Source organism: Nicotiana sylvestris, chromosome 12 (assembly GCF_000393655.2).
Source record: "Nicotiana sylvestris chromosome 12, ASM39365v2, whole genome shotgun sequence".
Classification (NCBI taxonomy): domain Eukaryota; kingdom Viridiplantae; phylum Streptophyta; class Magnoliopsida; order Solanales; family Solanaceae; genus Nicotiana; species Nicotiana sylvestris.
Genome location: NC_091068.1, coordinates 80,261,227 through 80,276,184, shown reverse-complemented (window position 1 = coordinate 80,276,184; position 14,958 = coordinate 80,261,227). Strand labels below are relative to the sequence as shown.

The following is a 14,958-nucleotide window of genomic DNA, read 5'->3' as shown; positions in this document are numbered from 1 at the left end:
CAGATTATATTATTGGCACGTGAGTTGTCCGTGCGTATTTTATTATTAGCACATGAGTTGTCCGTGCATATATATGTATTGATGTGATTGGCATGTGAGTTGTCTGTGCAGGTGCTATTGTTAGCACGTGAGTTCTGTGGAAATTGCGATTCCCCGATCAATTATATGATTAATGGTTTTCTTCCTATTCGTGCTATGATATTTCCAAATCAGGGCAATTTAAGAAAATTGGGTGCATGAACATATAGATGGCCTTCTCACAGAATTTGATGAGTTGGATTTAAATAATGTTCTATGTCGAAAAGGGCAGGATTACATCGGAATAGCTAGAATAGTTGTGTTTGGTGATATAAGGTCATTAGACCTAGAATGAGTACTATGGAATGTGATTACGGTAGATTTGGGAGAATAATATCGGGAGTGTACGAAGATTTTGGAACGAGACTTTATGGAAAATGGAGTTTCATACTAGTACTTGGTTGGTTTTGAGCAGTTACTGTGATCGGAAATGGTGTTGCGAGTATGCAAGTTGCGTAGTATATTGTGTAATTATATTTGGGGTCATGGTTAAAGCTTAATACAACTTGCTCTAATTCATACAACGTGTTGACGTGAAATTCGGTTCTTTAAAAGAAATTTTTGGAAGTTGGAAGTTTGATTCCAAGGTTTATGGGCTAAGGCCAAATTAGCAATTTTAAGTTATGTGGTGTCCTCAGGTCTATATGGTATAGGATGATGTGGGATTACCCTCGGATATGAAGGTGTGATAGGTGAACTAGATTTGAAGGTTCAAACATATCAACGAAGAAGCATTACCCCGTGATCAAATATATGAGATATGAAATTTTATCATCATTTTTGTACCAGAACTCTTAGAGTAATTGTTGGAGGTCAACAAAGGTTTAGTTCAGATGTTCGGCCTAGAGATTTAGAGTTGAAGAAAGTGAATGGGTTATTCTCAATATTTTCTCCATGAGGATGTTATATGAATTTCTAATACGGGTAAAGTATGTGTAGTTACATCGGGTCTTATGAAATTCCGAAGGGAATATGCCAAACTATGAGTATGATGTCTCCCTATTATTTTTCTCTATGTATTTTGTGTTTTCATGTATTTTTGTCTAAGAAGGTAGTTGAAAATCCTTTGTGTATCATTCCGTTGGGAAACTACTAAAGGTAAAGTTAATGGGTAATTGGCTTATGAGGGGAATCTATTTGTCATACTAGTTAGATAAGTCTGGGAGTTGAGATCGCTTCTGTAAATGTATTATGACGAAATCTATGAGTCGAGGAGCCCACTTTGAAGGTCGAAAACGTTAAGGAAAGAAAATGTTATTACTTGGTTGAATAGTCCAATAATGGTAGATCGAAAGGTATTTTCTATGTGTTACGATTCAAATAGGTGCAACTCGTGTCCATGTATCAATTTTGATAATATAATGTATGTAATATTAAGATTAGTGTTGTTGATAAACATTGTGAAGCTTTGTCGAGTTGTGGATGTGTTGTTAGGATGGTTTTGGTGATTCCCTAACAGGTGGATAAGCCCAATTACAAAGGAGACTCTGCCGAAATTTTTGAAAAATTTGGGACTTGGTAAAAATTTGGGAGCTGGAGGTGTATGGAAAAAAAGGTTAAATTATGTTATGTGTTTGGGAGAGGACTCTGCTTCTCATTCGAGGACGAATGATCCTAAGTGGGGGAGAATGTAACACCCAAAAAAAATTGAAGTACTTAAGCGCTATGACGAAAGTTGACATGCGCTAATTATATTATTTTGTCTGCGAACGAGGACTATTAATATGATGGATATCAATTGGATATGATAATAAGTGTAAGAATCATAAGTGATTTGGGGTCTAAGGAGAGGCCTAAGTCCAAGCCAAGTTGAAAATTTTCATTATAGACTAAAATTCTAAATGAGCACGCACAAGATCACACTTTGGACGAGCATATCTACATATATATATATATATATATATTGCACAACCTATCAAATTAAAGGTCTTTGAGTCTAGTTTCTAACTCTTCAAACCGTTCATCATTTGGACATTTGTACAAAAAGTTATTATTGATTTACTGAAGGCGGGTAATGCTGTGTTCTGGGGAAGAGGCAAATCGTTGTTACCAAATGCGATTTATAAGTCGTATTCGACACCTGCGACTTACCTGGACAGATTACAAAACGCGAGTTTCAGCCATTTTTAACATATTTGGAGCTATGGAGCTCGGATTGAAGCGATTTTTTAGGCAATTTTTACCATATGGATCGGGGTAAGTGATTCTAACTCGATTTTGGTTAAAATACATGAATCTATTGTTGTTTCTATCATGAAATTAGTAAATTGGGTTGAAAATGGTAGAAATTCTCTATACCTTAGATTTAAGATTTGGAGGTCGATTTGTTGTTCGAATTTAGTAATTTTGGTATGGTTGGAATCCTGGTTGAATGGGCGTTCATATTTTGTAACTTTCGTCAGATTCCGAGACGTGGGCCCCACGAGCGATTTTTGGGTTAATTTCAGATTTTGTTGGAAAATTAGTATTTTCATATGGAATTAATTTCTATAATATGTATTGAATGAATCGAGTTAATTGTGACTAGATTCGGGACGTTTGGAAGCCGATTTGAGCGGCAAAGGCATTGCGGAGTAGGATTTTGCTCGGATTGAGGTAAGTAATGGTTATAAATCTAGTGCTAAGGGTATGAAACCCCGGACATTGTGTTGTATGACTATTTTGGAGGTGACACACATGCTAGGTGACGGGCATGTGGGCGTGCACCGTAGGGATTGTGACTTGGTCCGTCCCGCGAGACTGTGGAATCAATTGGCCTATTGTTTAATACATGTTCCCTCTGTTTTCATAGAAATTGATTGTACTTCATGTTAGAAATCATTTTTAGGCCTTATGTGATCACTGTTGAGACCTGAGAGGTCGTGTACTTGCTGAATTAGCTGCTACATTACTATTTGTACTCAGTAATAGCTTTTCTTGCTTATTATGCCTTTGTCTCTTACTATTTATTGTTGATACATGATATTACTTCTGTTTGGGCTATTTATATGATTTATGAGAGTCCGAGAGACTGGAGAGATTGATGACTGAGTAAGGCCGAGGGCCTAGTTGTGAGATATTGATACTATAGCACGTGAGTTGTCCGTGCAACACGTGAGTTGCCCGTACGGATCCAGATATTGATACTATAGCACCTGAGTTGTCCGTGCAACACGTGATTTGCCCGTGTGGATCCAGACATTGAGACTATAGCACGTGAGTTGTCCATGTAGCACGTGAGTTGTCCGTGCGGATTCAGATATTGATACTATAGCACGTGAGTTGTCCGTGTAGCACATGAGTTGTCCGTGTGGATCTAGATAATATATTATAGCATGTGAGTTGTCCGTGCAGAACGTGAGTTGTCCGTGCAGATTATAGCGTTTGGTCTGAAGGAGCCCCTTCAGGAGTCTGCACACCCCCAGTGAGCGCAGGTATATGATAGAACATGAGTTATTCGTGCAGCACGTGAGTTGTCCGTGCAGTTTATAGCGCTTGGGCTGAAGGAGCCCCTCCAGAGTCTGTACACCCCCAGTGAGCGCAGGTACCTATTGAGTATTATTATTGAGGGTTGAGAGCCGAGTGATTGAGCTGTTTAGATGAGCTGAGTGACTGTTGCCTTGGGAGGCCATATTTGTTTTCAGTTAATTGCTACACCTGGTTGCTATTTGTCCCTTTCGTACATATTTTTGGAATATTTGATATCCGGTTTATTTGAGTATGCATTGATGAGACTTAAACTGTTAAATTGAAAGTATGACTACTCTTATTTGAAAGTTATTGAGATAACTCTATTTTATAGCTCGTCACTATGTCTTAGTTCCTTATTTATTTATGTTACTTACTGAGTTGGTATACTCACGTTACCCCATGTATCTCGTGTACAGATCTAGACACTTCTGGTCACGGCGGTTGCTGATTGAGGAGTCAGACTCAGAAGACTATTGAGGTAGTTGCATGGCATTCGCTGACCTTGACTCTCCTTTCCTTTCATGTTGTATTGTTCTATATTTCCAGATAGTGTTTTATCAGTCGGATGTTGTTATCATTTAGATTCTCATGCACTCAGTGACACCGGGTTTTTGGGATGGATTGTTTAGTACTTTTGGAGTTATATTCTGTTCTAAAAGGTTTTATTTAATATTAAATGCTTCCGCCTTTATTTAAAAGTTCTACTGTGTTGAGATATTGAGTTGAGGCTTGCCTTGTACCACGATAGGCGCCATCACAATGGGTGAGATTTTGGGTCGTGACAATTTCATGCCTCTTTCCACCAAGTTGGAATACATAATCATTTATGTCATACTCAATTTCTAAAGGAAGCAAATTACTCTTGTACTTGAACTTAGATATAACAGTTAATAACTTGATATGCATCAAAATATTATCATCCACAAAAATAATAAAGTCACCAACATAAGAAAAAAGAGTATAGTTCATTACCTCTAAAAATACCTTAGGTGTTCTAGAAAGCCCAAGAAATCGAATAAACTAATTATACATACTATACTTGGACTTATTTACCAATGGAACATCATCACCTTGTATTCTTTTATGCAGTGACTCCAACTTAGCAATGTCTTTAGGGAACTCCATATCATAAACCTGTAAATAAGGATCAACACAGTCAAAAGGTTCAACAATAAAGAAATTAACCAAGCTTTTATCTTCCACCATCCAACAAGAATAGATTTCGCCAAATTCATGTTGGAATCCAATTGGATCCTTTGCCACCATCTCTTGTGCCTCACCTATCCCTTTAGAAGGTTTTTCAATACGTGGCTACACAAAAATACAAGAACTAAAACAAGAAAGAGTTAATAGGTTAGGAAACAAAGAACATGTTTTCTTACTTACTCTCTCTTTGGCTTTTATCTCAAGACTAACTTTTTCCTCACACTTAGCCTCTTTTCTCTCACTAAAGTTTCTTCTTTTTCTTCACTCAAACCCTCTTGTTTTTCTCTCTCTACCTCATTGACTTTTTTTTATCTCATTGCCTTCTCTCCTTTCTTTTCCTCCAAGCTCACTCTTTTTCTCACTTGGCATCTTATTCTCTTCACTCAACACAGCCTCTCCTTTTTCCTCTCTTGGGATGTCGACATGCACTCCCTTACTCCTCTCATTCTTTTCTCTCTCGTATTTTTCCATATTCTCTTTAATGGTCTTTTCATCTTCACAAATTTGTGAGGGAGTCAAAGGTCCAAGAATGAGTTTCTTCCCGTTAGCCTCAAAAGAGTATCTATTTTTTTTATTGTTATATGAAGGTATTTTGTAAACATACCACGGTTTTACCAACAAGATATGATAATTATTCATGGGAATCACAGCACACCAGATTACATCCTCATACCTTCCAATAGAGAATAGTAATAACACTCTTTTATCTACCTTTACTCCTCTCAACATGTAGGGTTCAATATGTTCAACACAATGCAAGTTCGATTTTTCAACCATATAAGTGCTAATTGAGTTATAGCCAAACTCTTTGTCAATTTTAAGGGCACAAATTGTGGACATCACTTTAGCTCTTGTTTGAAAAATAACTTTACCATTGTCTTCCTTCTATTCGGTATACTGTTAGTTCGACTTTTCAAGTTGTTGAGTCATAGCTCACCTCCTTTCACAATAACTACCTGTTTGAGACATCTTGAACGAAGATTAGAAGAATTATGTCTCTCTCAAATTTGGCTTTTTCCTTCTAATATTCTCACCTCTCTTGCCTTTTTCCACTCAATTCAACTCTTGATTGTTAACATTTACATTTATTAATAAACCTTACTAGTCACAACCCTTAGTGATAAGTATATGGAGTTAGAAAAAGAAAGAAAAGTGAATGACCAAACCTAGGAAGAATAGGAATTGGTTAGTAGAAAAAAAGGAAAGAATTTTAGGAAACACAAAACCCATAAGAATAAGGAAAGAAGTTTCCTTAATCTTCAAGAACAAAGATCCCCTCTTCTTGTTTCCTTTCTTGACTTGAAAACCAAATAATACTTGAATTCTAATAATAATAATGAGCAATAACACTTTTTTGGGTTGATTTTTGTTTTTTTGTTGCTCAAGAGCCTCCCAAGATTATCAAGATTGAAATCTTGATTAGCCTACGCTCTGATACCACTTGATAACAACACGATAGGGGTCTAGGAACTACTAAAGAAAATCAAGAAACGTGCGGAAATTAAAAGAAAATAAAGAAATGAAAAAGGCAGAAATTAAAGATAGATTGAATTCAAGAAAGAGTTTTACCTATGCATCCCGACTAAGGTCTCACAAACGTGCACTTCCTTTATACATCCAACCGCTTCACTAATGTGAATAGGTTATACAGAAGGGTAGGTTGGTTATATACTCTTATGCGCCTTCCTTCTTCGAACCTTTTGGTATGTATTGCCCCCTAACTATAGATCAGATCCATCAGACAAGAAACTCAATTCTGCACTGTTGTTGAGTCGTCGGACTTATCCACCAAGGGATTCGTGGAATTTCTGTGGATTGCGTTGGGGGAAATCTACCAAAGCTAGGCAGAAAGATAGATTCCTTTCCCGCTGCTAAGGGAGAGCAAGAAAGAAAAAAAAATGATTGTTTTTTAACCAGCGCCCTCTTTTGGGTATGCAGGTACTAAGAGTCCTCTCACTACCAACCAACAGACATTATCTGGCTGGGTCTTGCCGGTATCAACAACGAGAAAGTTTCTTGAATTCAAGAAGTCTATTCTTGAAAGTTAATCCTAACAACAACAATTAGCTAACAAAGAATTTATTGACTTTGGTAGAGGTTAAAAATAAGAGATAGATTGTGAAACCCGACCCTTTAGAATAACAAGAACAACAATAAGCCTAAACGTATCACCTTTCTTGAATACCTAGAAGTAATCTAAGATTTCGAAAAATTCATCTTACCACCTTAAGTTGAGTCGTGAAGGTTGAAGAATAAGTCCAAGAGTAGCCACACACAAGAGAGCAAAAAAAATCTCACAATTTTTATTGATATTATATAGAGAGGGTCACGAAATTCTACCAAAAAAATAAGTAAATAAAGTCCTAAACTACTTTGGACAACAAGTCCAACTACCTTAGGAAAAGAAAAATAGTAGGAAGTAAAAACCAAGTCATTCTTGGAAAGTAATTCCAAAAATCTTAGAAAAAGGAAAAAATAACTTTAACTAACTAGGAAAGCAATAAATATAGTCCCATAATATATGAAAATAAGTCCCAAACCAATCTTGGTTAGAATCTTGAAAATATTGAAAATCTGAAGGAAATTTGCAAGCAACTTGGCACCAATTTGAACTCAACATCAGCACGACTATTGTACCATTCTTGGACATCAAATAAATCCTTTTTATGCTATAAAAACGTGGCTTTATGTAGGACTGTATAAGCTGCAAGTTTGGACACATTTTAGGTGGTAAATTGGTCCAACAGTGACCCGATTTGGACCTTCTTTAGAGGATGTTTCTTTGGATCTAATCCACCTCTTATTGGACATGAATTTGGGCCATAAAATAATTATAACACCTAAATAACTCATATCCTTTATCCTTAAGCTCTTCCTCCCAACTAACAACTTTTTTGATCGTTCCTAAAGTCCAATGACCTTGTTTTGCAGCTTTTTAGCTTGAGATCTTGTTAAAAACCCTCTTTGAGATTCCAAAGCTTCATCCTTGTCCTTGAATGAATTTGAGCTTCCTAGGATGCTATCACTTACCTCGCTCTGAAGTTGCATAACCATCTTCAGCGCCATTCTAGCACTTCAAACCGATGCTCGTCACTTCAGAACTCGTCAATCGATGTGCAAACCCATAAATATATACTCTAATATTCATAACAAATCGATTTAAACAATTTTCCAACTTCACTCGAAAAGTCGATAAAGCAACCTCGGGCCCACGTGCCCGGATTCTGATTTTTTTTGAAGATAACCATTACCCGTAACATTACGAATTCAAATATATAATTTATTCTCAATTCCATGATCAAAATCCAAAATACTATTTTCTAGGTTTTTCTTTAAAATCCCAAATTTCTACAAATATCCATGTTTAAATCCATACATATACCATGTATTTAACTTGAAGTAGGGATAACTTACCTTGCTATTGATGATGAAAACCTCTACTTGAAGCTCTCCAAGAATCGTTCCAAACCAAGAGAGAATGAAAGCAATGAGCCAAATCCCGTCTTAAAATAACCCACTGCCCAACCCGGCCTTCGCACCTACGAAATAGTAGCCGCTTCTGCGGCTCCGCAGGTGCGGCCAAAAATTTTGCTCCTGCAGAAATGTCCTAGCTGCTCGCTTTCGCTTCTATGCCTTCCCTTCTGCTTCCGCGATCACGTAGGTGCGGAAATCATCTTCACACCTACGACCTCAGTCCAGCCCTGCCCATGCCACTTTTGCGGTCCACTACCTCGCTTCTACGGGGTCGCTTCTGCGATGAAGCTTCCGTAGAAGCGGTTGCACCAACAGCAGAAATTTCTTCAGCTTTTCCTTTAGTCAGAAATTTGATCTACTAACCTTCCGAAATCCACTCGAGGCCCTCGGGACCTTAACCAATTATACCAACGCATCCCAAAACACATTACGAACTTAGTCGAGCCTTTAAAACACATCAAACAACGCTAAAACCACGAATCGTACCCTAATCTGAGCTTAATGAACTTTAGAACTTCAAACTTCTACATTCGACGCCGAAACCTATCAAATCAAGTTCGATTGACCTCAAATTTTGCACACAAGTTATAATTGACATCACGGACCTGCTCCCACTTCTGGAATCGAAATCCGACCCCGATATCAAAAAGTACACTACCGGTCAAACTTCCAAAAACCTTCAACTTCCAACTTTCGCCAAACGACCCCAAAATGACCTACAGACCTCCAAATCTACATCCGGACACGCTCCTAAGACCAGAATCACTTAACAGAGCTATTTATAGGTTCAGAACCCCAAACAAATATTGATAACATTAAAATACACTTCAACTCAAATTTATGAAATCCTTCCAAAAAGCCGACTTTCCACAATAGGTACCGAAACGCTCTCGGGTCATCCAAAACCCGATCAGGATATACGTCCAAGTCCAAAATAATCATACAGATATATTGGAACTTTCAAATTCCGATTTCGAGATCGCTTACTCAAAAGTCAAACCTTAGTCAACTCTTCCAACTTAAAGCTTTCGAAATGAGAATTTCATTCCAAATCAACTCCAAACTTCCCGAAATTCAATTTCCACCACGCGTACAAGTCATAATACCATAAGTGAAGCTACTCAAGGCCTCAAACCACCGAACGACGCACTAGAACTCAAAATGACCAGTCGGATGGCTACAAAGTCGGCTTGCATGGTACTACAGAAAGTCGCCCGGACAAGTAGGGATTCAATAATTGTTGCTAGGTTGATCACCTAGTGATTATTCTTTTGTTGGTGTCCTATAGTGCTACCCGTGAAAGGTAAAAGATGATTTCTTATGTTTAGGTCTAAGGAGCCAAAAGTGATTTCAATGATTTAATGAAATTGAAATGGATTTATACGATTTTTATTGAAATTGTGTATTGATATAAATGTTTTAAATGTTTATATCATGGTTCATATTCCACTCGTCATTTTATTTAAAATGATAAAGAACATGATTGATATAAATATTTATCACTTTATATCAAGTGTTGGATGCATTATTTTTGTAATGCAATGTCTCAGGAACTCGAGTTGTGAGAGTCTACGACACTTCCCACTGTAATGGACGATGTACTCAACCCTCGCGGGCCCTCTTCAGGGCCTTGTCTACTTTATGCATTTTAGAATGAGGTGCGGTACGTGCTGAGCATACAAGGCTAGGATGACTCTCTTCCCGAGGTATATGACGAGACATCACTTCTATTCGGTGGTAGCTATCATGTTATTTCCTACTTTCTTTTAAATAAAAAATTATCAAAAGTTTTTATTTTATTCTCGTGTCATAAAGATTTCATAGACAATTGTTAATCTTTTGAGATTGTAAATAACGGTTATTCATATAGCATGTATGGAAGAAATATTCTTATCTTTTTGACTTTTAATTATTTAAAAAGGTTTTAAAGATTGTGTTTAATTGACGATTTTAATCATTTAAAAATAATTCTATCTGAAAAAGGCTTCCACATGAATTTATTAGATATATAAATGTGTATTCTTGAACGGGTTGGTCCCTTTGAGTCGGGTAGTATATCGGGTGCCAGTCACATAATTTTGAAGCGTGATAGTAGGTTTAAATTCTCTTCTTTTATCTGCATCTGTAAAAAGAGGATTATATTTTCTAATAAAATCCATTTGTTAAAGTATAGTCATCTTCTCTTTTAAATGCATTTCATGCATCACACTAGCTGCATAACATAACACTTGTAAATGGGAGGAATCCTTCCCTCACTTAGTATAGGATAGGATAATTGTACTGGGTTGAAACAGCATATTAATACATAATAATTGGGCTCGTCTACTTCTCATATAGGTAGGGAGATGACTCCTTCCTCTTTATGCAGTTTCTTTTGTTTAAAATAAAATCCCACTCAGAAACCGAGTTAGAAACTTAAGTGGTTCCGAATGATGAAAGTTGGCTGTAATTTCACCTCATTAATTAAAGTACAGAAATAAGGAACCATAATTTTAGCGTTTTTGGGAAGTCATTTGGAAGTATTTGGCCTTCTTGAGTGCATAATATTTTGTTAACTTTTTCACTTACTAATTCTGAGCTTTTCTATTACAAGAGAAATTATATAGACTGGAATTCTACCAGCTTTTGCTTTCTATATCTCTATGATAATATTTATTTATAATACAAACGTTTTGACATGTAACTCTAACAACATTGTGAAATACTTAACATCTTTGTTTAAAATAAAAATGTATAATAGTAAACATTCTCAAACGCATATGTCTAAGTACAGTACAAAGTACATCCACTAACAAAACCAGGAATTTTGCTAAGGATATTCAATATTTAATATATATTTATAACAAATAATTTTTTATTTATATAAAGTATAATATTTTATATACGTGGTATAATTTTTCGATAAAAGATGTTCAACTGACTGCCCCACTGAGTACATCTTGAATAACTACTTAAGACCAAATTTGTCAGTCTGCTATTTGAAAATGGTAAAATAGCACGGTATTTCGGACTAATTATTCAAAAATAGCCAAAAGTTTACCAAGTCAATGAAAAATAGCCACTATTTTGCTGCAACAGAGATCGATCCGGCATAATATGCTGGAGTTCGGTGCATCTGTGTATGAACTTCAGCATATTATGCTGGAGTTCCAGCATACCAGTATAATATGCTGGAGTTCAAGTATACTTATGCTGGGACTTCAACATAATATACTGTCGTATTTTTTTGGTTTTGAACAGTGTTTTCACTCAAATTTATCTTTACATGAAAAGTGGCTAAATTTCGATTACTTTTGAAACTGAACTATTTTTGAACGACCAGTTGTAAATCTGGCTATATTTGAATTTCTCGCTTGAAAATGTTCAGTCTTGCCCTACATTATACTATCGGGTCAAAAGTGGCATGAAAAAATCGTCAAAAGTTTTTTCAAATTGGACGGGCATTAGATGAGAAATGTATTTTGGACCCTTAGGTAACATTGGGGGACTTTTTGGTCCCAATAGTATAACGAAAAGCAACTTTGAGCTCACATTTCAATCACAAAAGAAGCTGAGAATTGGAACGAAAAAACACAAATCCTGTAAACTTTTATTGAAGGGTGAGATACCCAATAATATTCTTGAATACAATCTGTAATGCAAATAAATTTATCAAAAATAGCACATGCAAGTTTATCTACAGTAAAAGAAATGTGAAGCCACTTAGCAATACAACAATCCCAGGCAAAACCTTGGAAGAGACAGAGTAAATACCTGTCTGAATAATAAAATTACAAGTTCCTTGAGATATATTCTTGTCAGTGACCATTGCCAATCCTTGAAAATCACAACTCAAATCTAATTGATTCTGAACCTGGTAATACATATTAAATGCATATGATGCATTTCCATTAGCATCTAAATTATTGCAAGAAGAACCATATCCTAATGCTGTACAATCTGAGAATGTGCAAGCATAGTCAATGTTATTAGCAAGTATGCTCAAATTATTAGCATTTGGATTAAGCATGCACCATCTTTTAGGTAGATATTGCACATTTTTTGCAGCAACAAGATGCTTTTCGTGTCCCTGACCTGAAATGTCCATAGCAAACTTTGGCTGCCCATCGTATCGAAAAATTCCCCAGTGTCGCTCGAAATTACCAGGAGAAATACTTTTAGCATCCTCATCAATTAGTCCAAACAAGTAAACTTCAATGTATCCAGGTCTAAGGGGTGTTCCTTTGTTAGCTCCAAGCCTGGAAAACAGTCCTTTATAGAATCGATACGCGTTGTTTAAATTAGCATTCTTGTCACCATCTGTAGGCCAACCAACTTCTCCAACTAGAATGGTCATATTGCCATAACCAACTGCTTTTAATGCTGAATAGAGGGTATCAAAGTTGGCATCAAAGACATTGGTGTACTCGACCCCATTATCGACAACAGGGTTGCTAGCACCATCAAAGAAAGCAAAGTCAAATGGGAAATGTTCATTGGCATAAAGACTTAGAAAGGGGTAAATGTTTACAGTAAAGGGTGCTTGGTTCTTGCTCATGAATTGAACAATCTGTGTCATTAGTTCAGCTATATCGGGCCGGAATCTACCAGCAGAAGGTACAGGATTAGACTCTGGTGAGAAATAGACATCAGCATTTAGTGGTACAGTTGCTTTTATGTAGTCCCCTACTCCTGCTTCATTTAGTGCATTTTGGATATTCTGTAGAGCTGGGAATGTTAAGTTCACAAAGGAGTTGTTGTAGGCTGTCAAAAAAGGCTCATTACCAACTGCCACATATCTGTAGACAGATTAAATGCATCATACAAAATTGAAATCGAGTTTAACTTATATAAACTGACAGCGTAAAGAATTTCACAATAACAGTGTACAAGTCATTTTGCCATGTTATTAATCCAGGCTTTCTATAATAGTTAGCTGTAATTGGCTTGTTTAATAATACTACACATATTGGCAACTCAAGACACGGCATTTATAATCAAATTCTAGAGCATTGAGAATTTACTTTTTGTTTAATACACATATCTTGCATTTACTTTTTCAAAGCTACGCAAGGAGGAACAACTACATATGGAAGTATCATAATACGAAAAGATAAAAAGGAAAAAATAAATTATATCATGTTCATATTATTTGACTTTTAAATTTTTTGTAAATTAGTGGTCTTAGTTATAAGAATATTTGTGTAGTACACTCAAGGGTACATTCTAGTGATCAATAAAATTAAGGAAGATTGAGGGTTCAGGTCCTACCAAAAAGAAAAAATATTAATTTTCCTTATCTACTCCCATGTCTCATATTATGTGTCATGATTTTTTTGTACAAGCCCCTTCAGAAAAATTAATTAGGATGAGATTTTGACTACTTTACCCTTATTCACATCTTAATATTTTAATCATTCTTCATTGGTATTTGAACAAAGTTGTTCATAATTGAGGTGTTTGTAGTTTTCAAGGATAATTATTACTAAGGGTAAAAAAGTAAAAAAAAAATGATTAATTTTATCTTGAATTTCTTAAACAACAAATACTCCATCCGTTCACTTTTACTTGACACGTTTTGACTTTTCACGCCCCTTAAGAAATAATAAATGAAGTGCATAATTTATCATGATACCCATATTAATTGATACATATTTTATTGGATTTGAGAAAATGATTTGAAATGAGTAATAAATACTGTAGGTATAACAGGAAATTTGTTTTGTCTTCTCTTGATATGAATAAAGTGTCAAGTAAAAATGAAAATCTATTTTTAGGATACATGCCAAGTAAGAGTGAACGGATGTAATTTTTTTAATAATCAAGAAGACGGAGGGAGTAATACCTAAGCCTTGTATTAATGAAACAGACACTCGATAAAATAAGAAACGTGGATGCAAGTATTGGACAAATGAAGAAAAGAGCAATAATGGAAAGAAGAAATTAATACGTATATCTTACTTGATGTTGACACCTGATTTGATATTGTAGCGAGTGACATTGCGTCTAACCCAATCTTTAGCTCGATCATAATCAGTCATAGTAAGAAGTTGATCATTAGGAATGGCAACCATAACTTCAATATCAGTACCTGCTAGTGCGTTCATGGATGTTTTATCTGCATCAAAGAGTTTCACTTTCTTTATACCATTCTCCTTCAGCATTTGCACCACTATTTTTGGCTCCAATGGGTGGCTTGCCATTGTTCCCCAGTTTACTCCTAGCCCTTCAACACTTCTTTTATTATCACCCAAATATACCAGGAAATATAATACTACTACTAAAACACCAAGTCTCAACATGTTTCTCCAGACGAAAACAGGGCAATATTGTCAACAGATAATGAATTTGGCAGAATCTTGGATGACTTATTGTTGAAAAAAAATGGTTTCTTGAACAAAGAAATTAGCTAGTGGGGAGAAAAGAGAATCCAGAAAGAGAGAAGATATGATTTTTGACAAGAGACCTGATAAATAAAAATAGTACAAGAATGAAGAAAAGGGTGAATCAGTAAAAGAATAGTGGGAGGAATGTGAGTATAGAGAAAATAGACCGAGTCTGACTGTATGATGAGTTAAGTACTAAACGTGGGGGATAATTCTGATGAAAAATCTTGTAATTATGGTTAATATTTGTTATTGAAGCTAAGCCAGTGAAAAGAAAGAAGAATGGCTGAACGTATTATAAATGATTGATTAAAATATCAAGAGTAAGAGTCAAAGGGAGTAGTGTAGTGTAGTGTAGTGTGATATTGATGGATGAAAGAGCAAA

The 14,958-nt window shown here is 35.8% G+C and overlaps 1 protein-coding gene across 1 annotated transcript; it reads right to left on the bottom strand.

Annotated features, from left to right (window-relative positions):
- Positions 1–11,819: 11,819 nt before the first annotated feature.
- On the bottom strand, positions 11,820–14,830 carry LOC104240187 (glucan endo-1,3-beta-glucosidase 8-like). The gene is made up of 2 exons (XM_009794967.2): positions 14,149–14,830; positions 11,820–12,986 (listed from the first exon to the last, which is right to left on the bottom strand). The coding sequence occupies exons 1-2, from the start codon at positions 14,487–14,489 to the stop codon at positions 11,885–11,887; spliced, it is 1,443 nt and encodes a 480-aa protein (XP_009793269.1). The 5' UTR covers positions 14,490–14,830; the 3' UTR covers positions 11,820–11,884.
- Positions 14,831–14,958: the final 128 nt, after the last annotated feature.